The sequence below is a fragment of the Callithrix jacchus genome, chromosome 14 (genome assembly GCF_049354715.1).
Source record: "Callithrix jacchus isolate 240 chromosome 14, calJac240_pri, whole genome shotgun sequence".
NCBI lineage: Eukaryota > Metazoa > Chordata > Mammalia > Primates > Cebidae > Callithrix > Callithrix jacchus.
In genome coordinates this window covers 78018211-78040114 of record NC_133515.1, presented here as the reverse complement: position 1 = coordinate 78040114, position 21904 = coordinate 78018211, and the positions used below count along the sequence as shown (strand labels likewise).

At 42.6% G+C, this 21904-nt stretch overlaps 1 protein-coding gene and 1 non-coding gene across 4 annotated transcripts in view; one reads left to right on the top strand and one right to left on the bottom strand.

Annotated features, from left to right (window-relative positions):
• Nucleotides 1–15060, bottom strand: part of STRN (striatin) — a 132640-nt gene extending 117580 nt beyond the window's left edge. For 2 of the 3 annotated variants that reach the window (XM_017964417.4, XM_002757858.7), the window contains exon 1: nucleotides 13989–14326. In XM_017964417.4, the coding sequence (XP_017819906.1) occupies nucleotides 13989–14222 (234 nt within the window). In that variant the 5' untranslated portion in view covers nucleotides 14223–14326. Of the gene's footprint in view, nucleotides 1–13988 lie in introns of all 3 variants that reach the window. The other variant, XM_035272821.3, reaches the window with a different exon arrangement.
• On the top strand, nucleotides 6039–6150 carry LOC118147576 (U6 spliceosomal RNA). Its single transcript, XR_004734021.1, has one exon. It is a non-coding gene; the product is annotated as a U6 spliceosomal RNA (small nuclear RNA).
• Nucleotides 15061–21904: the final 6844 nt, after the last annotated feature.

Genomic DNA, 21904 nt, shown 5'->3' with positions numbered 1-21904 from the left:
ACCACCAGTCTGGTGGTGCTGGGTAACAATGCTTCTTCTGCCTTATATATACTGTTAGGGAAGCTGTTAGGGAAGCATGAAGCTTCCTTGTGCCTGGAAGTCAGACAGGTTTCCCAGAGTTAATGGAATCTTTAAAGACGATTAGAAATTCACTAGGCAGACAAGGGGGAGGAAAACATTCCAGCCCTGCATAATGACCCTGAAGCATTAGAGAAAAAGAAAAAAGTCAAAATATTTCCTTCTACTTACCATGCCCAGACCCATCACTCAAACTTTTTCTACAGCAAATTATTTAACCTTTCTTCCCAAATTTCTCACCTATGAATGTGGGAATAATATCTACTACATACAGTTTTACAAATATTAAAATAGATTGTACATGTAAAGTGCTTAGCACTGTACCTGGCACATAGAAAATGCTCAATAAATGAAACTATTATTAATGTTGGCAGATAAAGAAGAACAGAAAGGAGAAACAACAGATAAAAGTACTGGGTTGAATTACTAGGATCATGGATACCTTCTCCACTGGTAGACTCTACTTTTCAAGTTCAGCAAGTGCGCTGACCCAGATCACAGGCTCCTCCCTGTTCCCTCCTTTCAGCTTCACACCAAACCACATTCCTCAGGAGCAGGTTTTGGTTGTGCCTATAATTCAAGCTCTTTTGCTCACTGGTTAACCTTCTCATTTAGGAAGTATAAATTAAGAAAAGAGCTAATCCCAGACTGGGCTGTAATTTTCCTTCAGGTGAAACTGGTATCACCATTGTGGAATTTGACGTGGTATTTACTTCTCCTAACTAGATACACCAGTATTGGGGCTGATTTCTCTCACATTCAAATGAACGCTAATGAAACCTGTGTGTTCAGTAAGGAAACATTCCCTCTGGCCCTTTCCTTTAATCTTTCTGGTGAGTGATGCCTATTTGCCACACCCAAAATACCTATTTCACCCAACCTTATTCAATACTTCCCAAGCTCACCTTAATTTCAGAGTTCCTACTCCCTCATTTTTCTCTCCATCTCATCTCCAAAACAAGATACCTACTGCTTTTGTCTTCTGCCATACTGCTTCCAGCCAATTGTATAATAAATTTTCCTTCTTACATATCAATGTTTTCTAATATTCCATTATCTTATTCAGATAAGGTACTTTTTTTTTAAAGAAAAAATAGCATTGAGTCTGACACGGAAAGTGATCTTATTTCGTCAAGTAACTTTCTGCATAAGAGCAAATACATAGTTGACATATTATTCTGTTCTAACATAGCATACGTAAGACTGCCTAAAAACAGACTAATAGGCCGGGCATGGTGGCTCACGCCTGTTATCCAAGCACTTTGGAGGCCAAGGCGGGTGGATCACCTGAGGTCGGGAGTTCAAGACCAGCCTGACCACCATGGTGAAACCCTGTCTTTAAAAAAACAAAACAACAACAACAGAAAAAAAAAACCAGACTAATAACCATACATAGTGTCTCAAAACTGTAATCCCAGCTATTCTGGAGGCTGAAGCAGGAGGATCAACAGAGCCCAGGAGTTTGAGGCTACAGTGAACTGTAAGTATGCCTATGAATAGCCACTGCACTACAGCCTGGTCAGCATGGCAAGAGAGACCCAATCTCTTTAAAACAAAAATTTAAAATAACCTAAAACTCAAAGCACTACACAATTTGATATATGATCAATAAACACGAACTATACTAAAATGTACACACAAAACTTAGTTACGCTACCTTCAAAGCAAGCTAAAAAAGCTCCAAATATGGCCTGGTGTGGTGGGTCATGCCTGTAATCCCAGCACTTTGGGAGGCTGAGGCAGGTGGATCACTTGAAGCCAGGAGGTGAAAACCAGGCTGGCCAACATGGTGAAACCCCGTCTCTACTAAAAATACAAAAAATTAGCTGGGTGTGGTGGTGAGTGCCTGTAATCCCAGCTACTTGTGAGACTGAGGCAGGAGAATTGCTTAAACCCAGGAGGCGGAGGATGCAGTGAGCCACAATCATGTCATTTGCCCTCCAGCATGGGCGGCACAGTGAGACTGTCTCAAAAAAAAGCTCCAAATTTGCAGATTTTTTTAAGACGAAATAAGGATTTTATTTCAGTATTCCCTACACAAAAATAAAATTATTTTAAGAAATTAGAGAACTATATTGTTAAAGACTTTTGAGAAACACAAATTATTTTTCTGAACCCCTTACTATATTGTTTCACTCAATTATTCTACTTCAAGAAAAACTTGAAATAATAAGAATTTAAATTATGACAGCTTTTCAAACCATACTTAATCATCTAAATGTTAAAATTCACTTGGCTCCCTCAAGTCAGAAGCAGCTACACCGAGTGAGGGACCAAAAGGAGAGGATATGGTATACAGAGCAACACCCTGACCTGGGTACTAGGACTCCTGGGTTCCAAACTAAAATTAAAGCAATTCAGGGTGACCTGAGAAAAGTCACTTCATTTCTCTAGCCCTAACTGATGAAACAGAGATGAGATTACTTAAATTCTAAGGTCCCTCTAAGGTAAAATACTCTTAGTCTAATGAAGGAAGAAAATCTTCTTCCTTCATGAGACTTCATTAGAGAGAGGAGGGCAGTGCATATGTGTGCATAGATGCATGTGTACGTGTGTGTGTATTCCCGTCAGCCCTAGAATTCTACAATTATAAGTGCCAAAATGAAAAATACAGATAAGAAATCCTTGAAGAGTTAAGAACAGGTTAAAGCGTGCAGTTTCTCCTGCCTCTGCTCTTTCAACCCCTCTACTCCCCTCTTCTGCTTCTTTTCCCCTTCTACCCCCTTCCTCAATTTCTCTTTTGCCTCAAGCTTCTCTCCTGAACTCCAAATCTGCCTCGATTACTACCTCCAGTCCTTAATGTCTATAAGCTACTAAACCTTATATGAAATGCTTGGGACCAGAAGTATTTTGGATTTCAAGATTTTCAAAGATTTGAATGTACCTAATGAGGTATCTTGGAGATGAGACCCAAGTCTAAACACAAAATTCACTTATGTTTCATATACGCCTTATACACATAGTTTAAAGGTAATTTTATTTTTCCCTATGGGATACTAAACTGTTGTGCACCTGCTTTTTGACTATTGCCTGCCACATGAGGTCAGGTATGAATTTTTCCATTTGTGACATCATATCAGCAGCACTCAAAAAGTTTTATATTTTGAATTTAGGGTTTTTGGATTAAGGATGCTCAACCTGTACTTACAGGGCAAAGAGAATGTAAGTAGCTACTGTGACCAATGGATCACTGAAACTGGTTCTTGGCCTCTATAATAAGACTTAAATAAATAATAAATCTAATGCCTTCTGTCCATAGAAATCTCAACCAACAAAAAAACGAACCACTTATTGGACACCCATCATACACCACCTATTTTGCATACTTTATCTTTTTTTAAACCTTACAACAATCCTGCTTAGTAGGGATATTATCACCCACATTGTACAAAAATGAGGCCTAGAAAAATTTTAAACTGAAAGTGATAGAGATGTCTGACTCTGACAGCCATACTTTCCACTGCCCAATTAAGACAGTCAATAGACTGTTTCGTCAAATCGGTCACTGGGCCAAGAAATTCCAGAGATCCAAGGACAATTTTATCTCGAATGGCCCAGAACTGAAACCTCAATGCTACTTAAAAGTATAGCTGACTTCAAGAAGACAGTAGGCTAGCAAAGGGGACTCTATCCAGAGTATCTGAACTTTCAAACACCTTTCAAAGACTGCATAGCAAAGGGTTTTGTTTTAAACTCTGCTTCAGTTATCAAGACTTTGGAGAAAAACTGTAGGTCTCCCTTTATCATTCAAAGAAAAGTAGATTTAGAAATAAAGTTCAGGACTAAATAGGCACATCTCTTGATAAAGAAGTACTGTTAACATTATTTATTCCCAAATAATTAGTAGGGCCATTCCAATTTGTCAGATTTTGAAAGTAAAATAAGAGAATTCAGTTTCCAGTTATGGTGCCCCACAGCAATTCTACTGAACACGGCCAAAACTTCTGGACAAAATATTTTCACAATTTTCTTAAAAGCAACACAAACATAGCAAAGAATTATCTGGCCAAAATAAAAGGGAAAATGGGAACCCAGTGAGGTAAGGGAACAAAAAGCCATTTTTGCCCTTAGGATATTGGCCAATCAGAATAAACAGCCTTGCAGGACCCAACAAGCAAAAATCAAACACCCCACCCATCCAGAGCAGACGTCTAACAAGTGATATACCTTCACATTTAGCTAAGACCCTATAGGGCTTATGTCTTCGAAACAAAGATGAAACAAAAGTATACTGGACCTCAAATGTATTCACAACCAAAATTCACATCAGCTAAGTGGCCCAAACACCTTAAGGAAGACATATACTTTAAAGTCATTCTGGGCCAGGTGTGGCGGCTCATGTCTGTACTCCCAGCATTTTGGGAGGCTGAGGCAGGCAGATCACTTGAGGCCAGGAATTCAAGACCAGCCTGGCCAACATTAGCAAAACCCCATCTCTACTAAAAATACAAAAATTAGCCAGGCACTGACCAGGGACAGAGATCTCAGCTCACTACAACCTCCGTCTCCCATGTTCAGGTGATTCTCCTGCCTCAGCCTCCCAAGTAGCTGGGATTACAGGCATCCACCACCATGCCCAGCTAATTTTTGTATTTTTAGTAGAGATGGGGTTTCACCATGTTGGGCAGGCTAGCCTTGAACTCCGGACCTCAGGTGATCCACCCACCTCAGCCTCCCAAAGTGCTAGGATTACAAGCATGAGCCACCACGCCCAGCCAGTCTCATAGTTTTTCAAGGACGGTAGGCAGCACACAAAGATAAACTAAGGACACAAGAGAACAAGTCATCATGAGCAAGAACCAGCAGAAACAACAGAACACACAAAGGTACCTGTAAGACCTCGGATAAAGGAAGTGCAGAAACACTCAAACATAACTATATTTAAAGAATTAAAGATGACACTGAAAATATCTGCTGAGAACAGAACAATATTTTTTTAAGAAAAGACCCAGCAGGCCAGGCACGGTGGCTCACGCCTGTAATCCCAGCACTTTGGGAGGCCAAGGTGGGCACATCAGGAGGTCAAGAGATGGAGACCAATCTGGCCAACACGGTGAAACCCCATCTCCACTAAAAATACAAAAAAATTAGCCGGGAGTGGTAGCACGCGCCTGTGGTCCCAGCTACTCAGGAGGCTGAGGCAGAAGAATCGCTTGAACCCAGGAGGTGGAGGTTGTAGTAAGCTGAGATTGCGCCACTGCACTCCAGCCTGGTGACAGAGCAAGACTCCGTCTCACAAAAAAAAAAAAAAAAAGAAAAAAAAAAAGAAATGACCCAGAAATTTGAAAAGGAACCAAAATGAACTTCAACAATAACCAAAACTAAAAATTCAGTAGATGCCTTTAACAAATTAGACTCAACTGAAGAGAAAATTAATTTGAAAAGGAACCAAAATGAACTTCAACAATAACCAAAACTAAAAATTCAGTAGATGCCTTTAACAAATTAGACTCAACTGAAGAGAAAATTAATGGATTGGAAGGTAATTCACAGACTGAAAAGCAAGTCAGAATAAATTATCAAGAATAAAGCATGGAGAGATTAAAACGATGGAAAACATATAGCAGATAATGTAGAAGCTCTAAGATCATATAATCAGAAATCCAAAAGGAGTAGAAAGGAAAATGCTATCGAGGACAAACCTAACAAGATAGCAACTAAGAAATCAGCAGAACTAATGAGAAGCCAATCCACAAATTCAAGGAGTCTAATGAAGTCCCAAACAACATAAAAAAAAAAATCTACACTGTGACACATCACAATGAAACTACAGAACACCTAAGACAGAGGAAATCTTAAATGTAACCAATAAATAAGCTAGAAAGCAGTAAAACATGGTAAAATCTTTATGTCTACTATTTTAAAAAAAAAAAGCATCAGTGTGGCTCTGCTTACCTCAGAAGGTTGTACAGATTAAATGATATATTGTATCTGAAAGGGCTTTAAAGAAAACTAATTTAGTGCTTGCTGGCTGTAGCAGTACATGTACTAAAACTGGAATGATACAGAAGATTAGCATGGCCCCTAGACAAAAATATGAAAAAATAAAACCGTAAAGATATCTAGAGATGTAAGTGACACAGCTTATACAAAACCTATTTCATTCTTGGTCATTCAGCCTCTCTCTGAACCTCACTTTACCTAACTGAGCTGATTACTTCCAAAGTTCATTCCAGCTCAAAGATTACTCTGTCATTACATCTCAGTCAGTAGGAGGCGATTCAAATTATAATATTCTCCTGCCTAAAAATAAAATGCTAGCTATCATCAGAAAGAACAATGGAAAGAGAAATTATATCCCAAATTCTATAAAAAGCCATCCATATATGGAATACTGATAAAAGTGTTGAAATCATCAAACTTTTATAGATATGTAAGAACAGAAAAACCAACTAAAGCAGTGGTTCCGAATCTTTGCTACACACTGGGGATCTCAAAAACTACTAATGCTAGGGATCCTAATACTAATACCTAAGATTCTGATGTAATTGATCTGGGGTAAAGCCCAGGGAATTGGTATTTTTTTATTTTATTTTTTTGTAGAGACAGAGTCTTGCTCTGTCGCCCAGGCTGGAGTACAGTAGCACAATCTTAGCTCACTGCAACCTCAGCCTCCTGAGTTCAAGCAATTCTCCTGCCTCAGCCTCCTGAGTGGCTAGGACTACAGGTGCACGACCCCACACCTGACTAATTTCTTTTGTATTTTAGTAGAGATGGGGTTTCACCATGTTGCCCAGACTGGTCTCAAACTCCTGAGCTCAGGTAACCCGCCCGCCTCAGCCTCCCAAAATGCTAGGATTACAGGCGTGAGCCACCTAGCTTGGCCAGGGAATTGGTATTTTAAGTGTTCCCTCTGATTATTCTAAGAGCATAGCTAAGGTTGAGAAACACTGAACTGAAGAGACAAATAATAGGATATGTTGTAAAAGATTAAAGCCTCTATAAACTTTCTAAAATATAAAGATTATTAAATTATTAAGAATTTGAGTAGAATGAAAAATGAACCTGCTGACAAAATCATACCATACCACAATGGAGTCCACCTGCTCAAAATGTAAAGAAAGAGGTTTAAAGGGCCAAATAAAATCTAGGATTCATTTTATAATGTGGTTCGTAAATTTATATAATTTGTTACCCAAGATGTATTGCAAAGTTAAGATAAACACATACAGAAGTTTGTATGAATTCCAAGGTAACAGATACCTACTGGGTTATTAAGGAAAGCAAATACACTTGAAGCATATCCTCAATGTTCTGAGGCAGAGAGTGAAGGCAACTATTCACTCCCATTAAATCTCTTAGAGCCAGGTCAGACCCAGAATATGACAATGCATGGCCTCAGGATGGCACTTGTGTGCTCTGGCCTCAGAAAAATTCATGACTGAAGATTATGCTTTTCTCTGGGGATAAGGAGATAACCGAGTGTAAAAGTTTAGCATCATGCATCTGCAACCACTTATTTATTAAGCACTTAACTTGGTGTTATAAACCATGCCTCTTCTAAGTACTTTAAATTATCTTAATTTAATTCTCACACGGTAATTTGTTATCCTTAGCTTACAAATGAGGAAACTAAGACTCTGAGAAATCAAAATTACGGCAAATATGTATTTTAGGCATAAAATGCATAGTAGGTTTCATTAGAAATAAGGCAAACTCATGTTGTTATTTATGTTTTCCATTAAAAAGCTCAGTAAATCTTCTCAGCTGTCCTATGAGGCTGTTCAGTCTCTCTCTATAGACATATTTTTATTTGCTTGTTTGTCTTGTTCTGAGACAGGGCCTCACAATGGCCCCCAGACTAAAGTTCAGAGATGCAATCAGAGTGCACTGCAGCCTTGATCTCCGGGACTCAAGCAATCCTCCCACCTCAGCCTCCTGAGGAGCTGGGACCACAGACACATGCCAACACACCCAGCTAATTTTCTTTATTTTTTGTAGAGATGAAGCTTCGGGCATGGTGGCTCACACCTGTAATACAAGTACTTTGGAGGCCAAGGTGGGCGGATCACCAGAGGTCAGGAGTTCAAGACCAGCCTGACCAAAATGGTGAAACCCCATCTTTAAAAAAAAAAAAAAAAAAAGAGAGAGAGAGAGAGAGAAGAGGCTTCACCATTTTGCCCAGGCTGTACTTTTTTCTCTTTTTCCCTAAGAAAGGGTCTCCTTCTGTTGCCCAAGCTGGAGCACAGTGGAGTGATCATGACTCACTGCAGCTTCATCAAGCGCACACCATCACACCCAGCTAATTTTTAAAAACATTTTTTCTGGGCCGGGCATAGTGGCTCAAGCCTGTTATCCCAGCACTTTGGGAGGCCAAGGCGGGTGGATCATGGGGTCAAGAGATTGAGACCATCCTGGTCAACATGGTAAAACCCCGTCTCTACTAAAAATACAAAAAATTAGCTGGGCATGGTGGCGCATGCTTATAATCCCAGCTACTCAGGAGGCTGAGGCAGGAGAATTGTCTGAACCCAGGAGGCAGAGGTTGTGGTGAGCAGAGATCGCGCCACTGCACTCCAGCCTGGGTAACAAGAGCGAAACTCCATCTTAAAAAAAAAAAAAATTTCTAAAGATGGGGTTTTGCCATGTTGCCCAGGCTGGTTTTGAACTCTTGATCTCAAGTGATCCTCCTGCCTCAGCCTCCCAAACTACTGAGATTACAGGTTTTGAGCCACCCTGCACCTGGCCCTCTAAATACTTTTGAGTCATCTTTGGCTTCCCTTTTTCTCAAACCCTACATTCTATCCTTTAGCATATTTTTTTTGGCTCTATTCAGAAACATGTATTTTATATTATTTCGAATATGTATCAAAATACACATTCACATATCTTGTCATTACCACCTTAGTTCATCTTCTGCCTGGATTTATTAAAGTCACCTCCTAATTAGTCCCCCTGCTACTTCTACTCTTGTCGCCCTCCAAGGCTATTCTGAATCATTGCAAAGGGTCTCTTTTAAAGATGGTGTCATCACTCTTTTGCTCAACACATTCTGATGGCTGCTCATCTTGCTGAGGTATAAGGCCAAAGTCCTTACCCTGTCTGACATGACTTCTTTGTTCTCTTCCTCTACTCTAGCCACTTTTGCCTCCTTGTTGTTCCTTAAACATTCCAAGCATGCTCCCTTCCCCCAGCTGTTCCTTCCATCTAGAAAGCTCTTTCCTCACCTTAGGTATCACCTTTTCAGCTCTTAGCTCGAATGGCATCTAATCAGTGAATCCTTTCTTCCCCATTCCACCCTCTCAAACCCTCTTATTTTCCTTACCAACATTTTATGTATTTATTTATCACTGTCTGCCTCAACAATTTAAGCTTCACAAGGGCAGGATCTGTATTTTTATCTCCAGTGTTTACAACAAGGCCTGGCATGAGGTGGTTGCTTGAAAAATATTTGGGGAGTGAAAATATAAATCATTAATGCCAAAACCCAGAAAATACAACTCATTAAAGCTGAAACTCCAGCATACAGCCTCTGTGCCACATGCCCTAAGCTACTCAATCTTGCCACCTTTTTCACACAACTCTAACACTTCCAGGTAAATAGCAGAGCCTTTTCTATGGCACACACATATCAAAATCTAGGGCCAACATTTTTTATTTTTTATTTACATGCCTGTTTTATCCTAAGTCAGTAATTTTCAAATACGGAGTCTTAGGTTTTCATGACCTCATAAAGTTCTTTCCTCCTGATATTCTTGCCATTCACTGCTAACTCTTCTCTCCTTCACTATTCCTTTTTTTTTTGAGACAGTCTCGCTCTGTTGCCAGGCTGGAGTGCAGTAGCGCGTTCTCAGCTCACTGCAACCTCTGCCTCCCGGGTTCAAGGGATTCTCCTGCCTCAGCCTCCGGCACTCACCCCCACACCCAGCTAATTTTTGTATTTTTAGTAGAGATAGGGTTTCACCATGTTGGCCAAGATGGTCTCAATCTCTTGACCTCGTGATCTGCCCGCCTGGGCCTCCCAGTGTGCTGGGATTACATGCACGAGCCACTGCGCCCAGCCTCTTTCACTATTCTAAGGAAACTAACTCCCTCCCCAAATGATAAACACTCTGATTCTTTTACAAGTTATATCACACTAACTAAACATGTTTCTTTTGAGGTCATCTAGCACAATGCCTCACATACACATTTTTCTCAAATATGATTAGTATTCCTTCTCCAATTCCTTTTACAAATGTAAAGCTCACTAAAAATCTTAATCATTCTTTTCCTCCCACCCCCATGAATTGTCTAATCTCAACTGGATGTGAGGAGGAGAGCATTATCAAAAATAAAGAGAGAATTTATCAACTAAGATGGGCAAGAGTGAAATAAATAACAAACAATCAGGTATTTGCTATAATGTGACTGTTTCCTTACTCCCAAGATCTGAAGGAGGTAGGAAACAGTAACGGCAGGCCAGGTAGATGAGCTTGGATAGCCTTTCACAACTCTTCCCTGGCAACCTGAAAGAGCAAGGCTGACAGGTTCCTGAAGGGGCAAACTTGACTTAATCTTAAAGGTATTTATGTTGACTCTGGTGGTAATGGCTTGAGAAAAGATTTAAAAATTAAAAGGAGGACACCAACTGATCCATATTTCATCACAATGCATTCAACTCTTTTACTTCCTATTGTGTTTCTAAGAAAATTCCAATGGCAAAAGAAAAATAGAGAAGATTCAAATGTAATGATGCTAATTTAAAGAAATGATTTAAATTTTTTTCAATTATACTAATAAGGGGCGACAAAGACCACAGATTACTGCAAACCCTTCTCCCCAAAATATATCATACACGTTCTGTTAGGAAAATTATACATTTTTAAAGTTTCTCTATGGAAGCTTAATTTAATTTGCGCACAAAAGATACTGTTAAAAAAGCAATGTCCTTGGCTGGGTGCAGTGACTCACACCATCATCCCAGCACTTTGGGAGGCTGAGGCAGGCAGATCACTGAGGTAGTTCAAGACCAAACTGGCCAACATGGTGAAACCCCATCTCTACTAAAAATACAAAAATCAGCCAGGCATAGTGGCACACGTAATCCCAAGTAATCCCACCTACTTGGGAAGCTGAGGCAGAAGAACTGCTTGAACCTGGGAGGCAGAGGTTGCAGTGAGCCAAGATAGTGCCACTGCACTCCAGCCTGGGCAACAGAGCAAGACCCTGTCTCCAAAATAAGAAAAAAAAATTTTTTTAAGTAGTGTCTTTAATATGATAAGCACCCATGGGAAAGCTACCTGGAGTTAATAAACATTTGCCACGAGTAACCCAGGAAGGGGTGTTTGTGGATGTGTGTATAAAAATTGAAGATTAACTAGTTACTGGTAAATTGAAAAGTTTAAAAGAGGAGAGGGAGTGAACAGGGGAGAGGATGGGTTGGAACTCCCCAACTTACACAAGTAGGAAGGTAAGCATTGTTTTCTGGTGTGTTTTTCACCAAATTACTGTGACTTATCTTACATTCCTAAAACTGGAAAAGAAATTAAATTTTAAGTAGCTACATACAAAAATCACTGCCCACAACTGCACAACATTAAACTCTGCCTTCAACATTTCCTTGAAGCCTGAAAGCCACACCTTTTATAGAATGCACTTCTAATAAATGTCAACGTGTAAGCATTCAAATTTGTTGGAAACTCTATAGACAAGGTCAAAGATGACTTGCAAATAGACTAGATCAACTAAATACTACAGTGACAGAACAGCAGGGATGCGAAAGATGCCAAAGAATATAAACATATAACTAAAAACACAGACTTAAGGCTGGGTGTGGTGGCTCACGCCTGTAATCCCAGTGCTTTGCGAGGCTGAAGCAGGCAGATCACAAGGGCAGGAGTTCAAGACCAGCCTGGCCAACATGGTGAAACCCCATCTCTACTAAAAATACAAAAACTAGCCGGGGTGTTGGTGGCAGGCGCCTGTAATCCCAGTGACTCAGGAGGCTGCGGCATGAGAATCACCTCAACCCAGGAGGCAGAGGTTGCAGTGAGCTGAGACTGCGCCACTGCACTCTAGCCTGGGTGATGAAACAAGACTCCGTCTAAAAAAAGAAATACAGACTTATAAGCAATCATAGAAACTATTGGTCACTCCCTCACTTCATTCAACTGCTCATTTGTCACCTCTCAGAGGCCTACACTGACCACCCCATCTAAAATAGCTGCCCTTAACACACTCTATTCCTGAACTCTTATTTTTTTCTCACAGCAGTTGCCACTATAAACCACTATATTCTATAGGCACATCTGCTCGACTGTTTGCCTCATTGAAACATAAACTCAATGAGGGCAGAAGCTTGGTCGTTTTTTTTTTTTCAACCCCGGGCCTAAACACATAGCTGGCCTTCAAAACACTGAACATAAAATTAACCCTTGGGACGTTTCAGATTCTGAGAACAGGAACCATCTCTGAACCATTCTCTCTGACTGTGATCATCTAGGTCCTTCATTCAAAATGCATTAATTGGAAATACCTAAAAGAAACGTGGGAGGGGGTCGGAAGAAAGTGGAGAAGAGATATTTACATAAATTAAAAAGGGAGCTGATATATGCGTAACACTTTTGCTCAACGTCAACTTCTCAAGTCAAGGCCTCACTGACACTGGCACTCAATACACAGGTGCTGAATAAATAAATGATAAAAGTGAAACCCAGAGAGGTTAAAGGATTTCCTCAAGGTCACACACCTAGCAACAAACACAGCCCTTACTATAACCTTGTCTACTATAGCCCCGTGTGTTGGCTCTTTCCACAGTCACTTCCACTACACCACAGAGCCTGTTCCAGCACATGATTCTATTTAACAGATTTCTCCTCTTTTTTTTTTTTTTAAGTGCCAAAGAAAATACATGTTACCAAAAAAAGTGACACACTGGGTAGCATTTTAAACTCAAGTGTTTCGCCAACTAAAACTATATTCAAATTTCATAAGTATACAGGCTTAGCCCGTAAAACAGAAAGGCACAACTATTCATAGTTAAGTTCCTCTTGAAATTGGTGTGTATGCTTTGAAAGTTTTAAAACAACCACTGAAAAACCTATTCACCAATTCTGAATGGCCTGTAAAGTATCAGCCTCACTTTCATTATTTTCAGAGCCCACAGTATCTCCTCCCTGGCTATACTTTATCTTGCAGATTATGCAAGGCAATGTAACTAACTTCAAAGCCCCTCTATTTCCTTTTAAAGTACAAAAAAATCTCCCAAAACACTGAACATAAAATTAACCCTTGGGACGTTTCAGATTCTGAGAACAGGAACCATCTCTGAACCATTCTCTCTGACTGTGATCATCTAGGTCCTTCATTCAAAATGCATTAATTGGAAATACTTAAAAGAAACGTGGGAGGGGGTCGGAAGAAAGTGGAGGAGATATTTACATATATTAAAAAGGGAGCTGATACATGCATAACACTTTTGCTCAACGTCAACTTCTTGTGTCAAGTCGAGGCCTCACTGACACAACTTCTGCTGTCTTCTTGATCACCTTCCTCGCAGAGACGGGCCAAAGCCGGCACCTTCTGCCGGGACTGTCTCTAGACCTAGGATGGGGCACACCAGGACAGCGGACGGTTTGCTCCGCGTCTCTCAAAACTATTGCCAGCCCAATTAGTAAACCGAGAGGGCAGCCCTGAGATGCGGGATGGCCAGAGTTGAAATGAGCCTGGGAGTTAAGAGTGGGATGGGGCGACGAACAGGCGTGGGGAGGGTAAACAACGCACAGGTAACAGGAGTGAGAACAGGGTTGAGGTGGGGTCAGCGAAAGGCAAAAGACGAAGGAAGGAAGGGAACGGGGCTCAGGGTGGGATGGGCGGTAGCAAAGGGGGAGGGAACGCGAGCGGGCTGGGGGAGGGGGAGAAGGGTCCGGGGCGGGGCGGAAGGGAGCAAAGAGGCGGGATGAAGACGGCCAGGCCGGGAGGGTCTTTACCTGCAGCTCCGCCCGCTCCACCTCCCACTGGGCTCTCTCCACCTCGAAGCGGGCCCACTCGTGCTGCAGGAAGTGCAGGATCCCTGGGAGACTGTACTGGGCTCGGGCCGCCCCCGCCGCAGCCGCCCCGTCGCCGGCCGCGGCAGCCTCCGCCAGAGGCCCGAGCCCCTTGGCACCGCCGGCGCCCGGGTGGTTGTTGCTGAAGAAGACGCCGGGACCCGCCTGCTCGTCCATGGCGGCCGCAGATACCCGGGGAGCTGCCCCGGCGCCCAGCAGCGGAGGCAACAGCGGCGGCAAGCAGCGCCTCCTCCTCCCTCCGCCGCTCCCGCCCACACCCCAGTCAGCAGGGAGCAGCCGCCTGGGCGCGGGGGCCGGCCGAGCCCGTGACGGGCCGGGAAATGGGTCAACTGCAGCGCGCGGGTGGCCCGGGGCTTGCCGGGAAATGTAGTCGTGGGGCGGGACGCGGGCGAGCGAGACCAAGGCGGCCTGTGGGGCTTCGCCTCGGCTGGGGCGTGGCTTCGGGCCTGTCCCGCCCACTCCGGCTCGCCGCGGAGGGGCGGGCTTGGCGGGGAGCGCGGGTTTCCTATTGCTGGCTGGGCGCGGGCGGGCGGCGCTCCAGTCTTCCTTGCACGCGGAAGTTGGCGGGCGGCGCTCCCTTTTGCGCACACACACACAAGCACGCGGGCGGCACTCCCTGTTGCACACATACACACACACGGAAGTTATCACGCCAAGATACCAGCCCGAGCCGCGTATCGTTTAAGGCTTCCTGGTCGTTCTGTGAAGAAACCGTCAAAGCGAACTACCTGGTGCGGCAGCGGGACGGGTTCTCCCGCCGTCAGTCCTGCGAGCTCTCGTGCCGGCTCCGACTTCGGAGTTTTTATCACCCTAGACGCTCCTCCATTCTGCCAGTCTGCGGGTCGCTGTCGCTCCTGCCTTTCTTTTTTGACTCGAGGGGCTCAAACCTGTTGCCTGACCAGTTTTCATTTCTAAGGAACGCTGCTCACCTCTCCAAGACAGCGCCGCAGCTTGCTGCTGCTGCTGCCTGCAAATTGTAGTTTGTTGACAGCCCGTCGGAAAACCTGCTCTGTTGAAGTTTCTTTCCCTTTGCAGCCCTCTGCAGTAAATCCTGTAAAAGTTTTAGCATCCAATAACAGATGCTTTGTTATTTGCCTCATTTTTCCTTACTCCCGCTCATTTTTACTCCATTTAATTGAACATATATTTTGATTATCGGTTATCTCTCGCGCTGGGAATATTAAGATAAATGACACCATTTCTGTTATCAAAGATTGGCATAGAATCAAGTATAACACTGCCTGCAAAGCGACACCACCTGAAAGAGCAAGGTCCCTTTCTGCTTCCTAGCCCAGTCTTAGATATCCTGTCCCCTCTCCATTTTCACTTGTCCTGTTCCAGTTTCTTTTACGATTCACTTGCAAACTGGCAACAGCATCCGCCTACCAAAGGTACACCAAAGTCCTTTCCTTTTAAGTGGCTCTCTGTAAATATTTTCCTTTTCCGAAGTCTGACAATATGTCACTATAAATTCACACTGCAACAGTGGGAGAAAGGGAAGGCCCTTGAAAACAATTTTTAAAATGCAAATGAGGCTGGGCTTGGTGGCTCACGCCTGTGAACCAAAGCACCTTGGGAGGCTGAGGTAGGTGGATCGCTTGAGTTCAGGAGTTCGAGACCGGCCTGACCAACATGGGGAAACCCCGTCTCCACTAAAACTACAAAATTAGCTAAGTGTGGTGGCGCATGCCTGTAATGCCAGCTACTCCAGAGACTGAGGCAGGAAAATTGCTTGAACCCAGGAGGCGAAGGTTGCAGTGAGCCGAGATTGCGCCATTGCACTCCAGTCTGGGCAACAAGAGCAAAACTCCGTTTCAAAAAAAAAAAGCAAATGAAATTAAGCACCTTTTTATCACCCTAACAAGTTATCTGGAATTCTTATGTTTTCTAGGACGTACTTCTGGGCTATCAGACTTGATGGCCATGAAAAAAATGAAAAGATACAGGCTGCTGAGTGACATGTCAGGGAAAGACATCCTGTCCCTGTCCTCTCTCCCCTCCCCCCTTTCCCATGGCTACTTGCAGAAAGGACAGGAAACACATTGTATCTGCTCTGGTTGCAAATAAAGATGGAGAACTCTCTTCTCTCCTTAATTGATGTTTCTGCTTTATGAATTAATTCTTTATTATCATAAAAGATTGATCCAGGCCTGGCCAAATTCCCTGTGTCATAACTTATTTGGCTGTCAGTGTCCTTTGAGATACAGCCCAGTCTTCTCGTTTATAGCTCAAGGAACTAAGTTTCAAAAAAATTGAGACTTGTCCACAATGAGGCCTTGAGTGAGAGGACACATGCAACAATTTGTTTAAGTCAATTCATAGCAGACCACAAAATGTAGTTAAATTCATAGATAATCTGGACTACCACACATATACAAAAACACTATTTTAATTCATAGTTCAACTTTATTACTCACAATACCTTTTTTTGCTTTACGAGGACTCATTTACATTTTGGCCGGGCGCCATGGCTCACGCCTGTAATCCCAGCACTTTGGGAGGCCGAGGCGGGCATATCACTTGAGCCCAGGATTTGTGGGCAGGAGACAGGAGAATTGGGTCTGGAGGCAGGGAACATAAAGCAGATTCATGCTGACTTCCTAGAACTGAATCAAATGGAAACACTTCAGCTATGACAGGAAATATCATCTCCATTTACTCAGAGCACCCCCTAAGTAAATGACTGTAACTTTACTTCATCCTCTTCATTTACATAGGTTGTATACCAGGTAACCAGTGGAAACTTCTAGAAGGTATTCAAACCCCAGAAAATTCTGTAATGGGGCTCTTGAGCCCCTATGCTCGGGCCTGCTCCCATGTTGTGGAGCCTACTTTCATTTTCAAATATCTCTGTGTTTGTTGCTTCATTCTTTCCTTGCTTTGTTTGTGCGTTTTTTCCAATTCTTTGTTCAAGACTCCAAGAACCTGAACATCCTCCACTGATAACAGTTGGATTCCAGCTTGGCCAAGATGGCAAAACACATCTCTACTAAGAATACAAAAATTAACCAGGCATGGTGGCACATGACTGTAGTCACAACTACTTGGGAGGCTGAGGCACAAGAATCGCTTGAACCCGGGAGGTGGAGGTTTCAGTGAGCTGAGATCACGACACTGCACCCCAGCCTAGGCAATACAACGAGACTGTGATTCAAAAAAAATTTTTTTTAAAAGAAGTCCTTTCCTTAGTGTTCTTGTGCCTTAAGTTGTCTTCAAGTAATAGGACTGTGATTCCATAATTTTTCTTTAGTTGGGCCTGGTGCCGTGGCTCATGCCTGTAATCAGAGCACTTTGGGAGGCTGAGGCAGGTGGATTGCCTGAGCTCAGGAGTTCGAGACCAGCCTGGACAACACTGCAAAACCTTGTCTCTACTAAAATACAAAAAGAAATTAGCCAGGTGTGGCAGTTTGAGCTTGTAATCCCAGCTACTCCAGAGGCTGAGACAGGAGAATCATTTAACTCACAAGTGGAGGTTGCAATGAGCTGAGATTGTGCCACTGCACTCCAGCCTGGGCAATAAGAGTGAAACTCTGTCTCAAAAATAAATAAATAAATAAGCTAGATTGTGCCATTGCACTCCAGACTGGGTGACAGAGCAAGACTCTGTCTCGCAAAGAAAAAAAAATTCTCTTATACTGAATCAGCTTCTTCTTTTTTTTGAGATGGAATTTCGCTGTTGTTACCCAGACTAGAATGCAATGGCACGATCTCGGCTTACTGCAACCTCTACCTCCTGGGTTCAAGCAATTCTCCTGCCTCAGCCTCCCGAGTAGCTGGGACTACAGGCACGCACCACCATGCCCAGCTAATTTTTGTATTTTTTTTAGTAGAGACAGGGTTTCACCTTGTTGACCAGGATGGTCTCGATCTCTTGACCTCGTGATCCACCTGCCTTAGCCTCCCAAAGTGCTGGGATTATAGGTGTGAGCCACCGCACCCGGCCCTGAATCAGCTTCTAAAACTTCGTTTTTGAGGAGTGATCTTACTGACGATTGTTCTTCCATTTATGGTTGTCCGTTTTTCACATTTTCTGTATTCAGCATGAAAATTTTTTTTTTTTGAGACAGAGTCTTTCTCTGTCGCCAGGCACCAGGCTGGAGTGCAGTGGCATGAGCTTAGCTCACTGCAACCTCTACCTCCCAGGTTCAAGCAATGCTCCTGCCTCAGCCTCCCAAGTAGCTGGGACTACAGGCACGTGCCACCACGCCCAGCTAATTTTTGTATTTTTTAGCAGAGATGGGGTTTCACCATGTTGGCCAGGATGGTCTTGATCTCTTGACCTTGTGATCTGCCTACCTCGGCCTCCTAAAGCGCTGGGCTCACAGGTGTGAGCCACTGCGCCCGGCCGAGTTTTTGTTTTTGAGACTGGGTCTCACTCTGTTGCCGAGGCTGGAATGCAGTGGCGTGATCTCAGCTCACTGCAACCTCCACCTCCTGGGTTCAAGCAATTCTCTGCCTCAGCCTCCTGAGTAGCTTGGATTACAAGCACCCACCACCATGCCTGGCTAATTTTTTTTTTTTTTTTTTTTTGAGATGTGGTCTTGCTCTGTCACCAGGCTGGAGTCCAGTGGCATGTTCTCAGCTCACTGCAACCTCCAACTCCCTGGCTCAAGTGATTCTCCTGCCTCAGCCTCCTGAGTAGCTGGGATTACAGGCCCAGCTAAATTTTTTATTTTTAGTAGAGATGAGGTTTCACCATGTTGGCCAGGATGGTCTCAATTTCCTGACCTTGTGATCCACCAGCCTCGGCCTCCCAAAGTGCTGGGATTACAGGTGTGAGCCACCACTCCCAGCCTATGAATTTTTCAATGGAAACTTTTCATCAAAAATAACACAGAGAGGCTCACAAATGCTAACACTTTTTCTGTTTTTTTGAGACGGAGTCTCACTCTGTTGCCAGCTTGAAGTGCAGTGGTGTGATCTCGGTTCACTGCAACCTCCACCTCCCAGGCTCAAACAATTCCCCTGCCTCAGCCTCCTGAGTAGCTGGGACTACAGGGACGCACCGCCATGCCCGGCTAATTTTTTGTATTTTAGTAGAAATGGGGTTCGCCTTTGTTGGCCAGGATGGTCTCAATCTCCTAACCTCATGATCCACCTGCCTCGGCCTCCCAAAGTGCTGAGATTATAGGTATGAGCCACCATGCCTGGCCTACTTTTCTAAAACTGTCCAAAATAACCAGTTATTGAGGGCTCTTTAGATGCTCAAAGAAAGGTCTTTAAGTTGAATTTGACAGTTGTTTCAGAATTATGGCCAGAAAAAAAAACGAGGACTGCTTGACAGGAGAAAGGCCTCCCCAAGGATTAGAATAACTTTAGGAAATAGAAATAGACGATAACCCTTTGTTTTTCCACCTCTTCTACCCCTGCTCACTCCCTAACGTCTCCCATCCCTCCTTTCTGCCTACCCTGCTGCGGGGAGCCAGTGTCTACTTCTACCTTTCTCAGATTTCAGCCAAACTTACTCCCTAAATTTGAAGTCTGGTAATGGCTAGGTTGGCGAAACAGCCAATACCAAATTTGGGATAAAGAAATTGCAGTATTTAAAATTTTTCTTGGAGTCCAAAAATTAAATCTATATCCAGTCTTATGATGGGATGGGAAAATGGCTTCTATTAGTTGTTATCATTATCATTACTATTGTTTTCTTTCAGAAGAGTATGATTGAAGTTAAGGAGTTGTCTAATTTTAATTTTTAAATTAATGTTTTATTTTATTAATTAAATTTAATAAGTTTAAATAAAACATACTTTAAAATTAAAGTTAATTTTGTAGTGACTGATATTTAGAGAAATAGATACTTCAAATCTAAAATCAGGATTCCTTTGACAAATTTAAATATCTAACACAGAGGGACTGAAATGATAACACAGCTCTGAAGCTGTAGCAAGACTTCTCTTGGAATGTTAATGGTGATCAACTTCAGATTCTATTTCTCTAAGCAAAGGTAAACTGGATTCTGAACACATTCTTTTCCTTTCTCCCCATAAATTCCATGCCTTGCTTTTCTACCCCTTTTCTCTTTTAAAATGTCCAATGAATGTAAGCTCTATTCAACAGATTGTTTTAGTAGCTAAGGTGTCCTCATTTCTAAGCCAGAAACTGAATTTCAAACAATTAACGTCTACTTCGTTACATAAAAATAACTGCGTGTGTATGTATGGCATATAGAAAAAGAATATTTTTTATGAGCCTGCTATTCCTGTCAACTATGCAACTGAGATGCACTCATTTCCAGGTATAGCCACTTTCTCAGCAGACGACACTCAATTTTCATTTAGGCTTGAATTGCTCAGAACAGCACTGCCTTCCCAAGCTCCCACCTGTTAGTCCTTAGACATAAATTAAGTTGGTCCTCAAAAAAATTCAAATGTAGTACAGTATTTTTACGAATATGATGGGCAAGGGGGTGGTGGAACGAAATCTGGGCACTGTGCAAGAAAAACAAGAGGAATGAAGTTGAAGAAATCCAATACATTTTGTTTCATTTTGAAGACTGTGTTTTCCTTAGATTTCCTAAAACAGGATTTAACCTATTTTGCTTGTACTATATCTCTCTCTCTGTACTCTGCAGGCCCTCAATATGCTACTGTTGTTCAATATGTGTTAATTATAGTACTTGCAGTTGTTCTCTGTAATGGAAAATTCTATCGTTATCTATGTTACCTTCTTTCCCAGATTTCCCCTCAGCTGCAGGACATGAAGTAACAAGAGTGGGAATGGTTTGAACCAGCTTATATAAACTTTCACATGAACTCTAATATATAACATTATTCCTGACAAACTGATTGTATTCAAGCTTAAGGAGCTGATAAAAATTCATTGTAGGGGAAAAAGATAATGCAGACAACATGGTTTTTAGTATATGGCAATAACCAAATTAAGGCTGCAACTTTTTTTTTTTTTTTTTAATAAGAATGTAGCCATATTGGCTGGGCGCGGTGGCTCAAGCCTGTAATCCCAGCACTTTGGGAGGCCGAGGCGGGTGGATCATGAGGTCAAGAGATCGAGACCATCCTGGTCAACATGGTGAAATCCCGTCTCTACTAAAAATACAAAAAATTAGCTAGGCGTGGTGGCACGTGCCTGTAGAGGCAGGAGAATTGCCTGAACCCAGGAGGCGGAGGTTGCGGTGAGCCGAGATCGTGCCATTGCACTCCAGTCTGGGTAACAAGAGCGAAACTCTGTCTCAAAAAAAAAAAAAAAAAAAGAATGTAGCCAGATTAAAGCGTTAAAGGAAGAGTATAAACTAGAAGGGCCAGGTGTGGTGGGTCACACCTGTAATTCCAGCACTGTGGGAGGCCGAGGCAGGCTGATCAGCAGACATTTAAAAAAATGTATGTTACATGCATTAATTCAATCCTTAAAATGTCTCTATGAGGTAAGTACTAATATTATCTGACATCGAGAGTTCAAGACCAGCCTGACCAACATGGAGAAACCCCATCTCTACTAAAAATACAAAATTAGCCAGGCATGGTGGTACACACCTGTAATCCCACTACTCAGGAGGCTGAGGCAGGAGAATTGCTTAAACCCAGGAGGCGGAGGTTGCAGTGAGCCGAGATTGCGCCACTGCACTCCAGCCTGGGGAATAAGAGCAAAATTCTGTCTCAAAAATAAATAAATAAATAAATAAGCTAGAAGATGAGGGTGGGATGGGGAGCATTTGGGCAGAATTCAAATACCCTGAGGAAGAAAAGTACATGGTATATTTGATATGTTAAAAGAACTCCAATATGGCTGGCACATAAAGAGCAACACAAAAGTAATAACAATTACTTTTTTTTTTTTTTTTTTGAGAGGGAATCTTGCTCTGTTGCCTAGGCTGGAGTCCA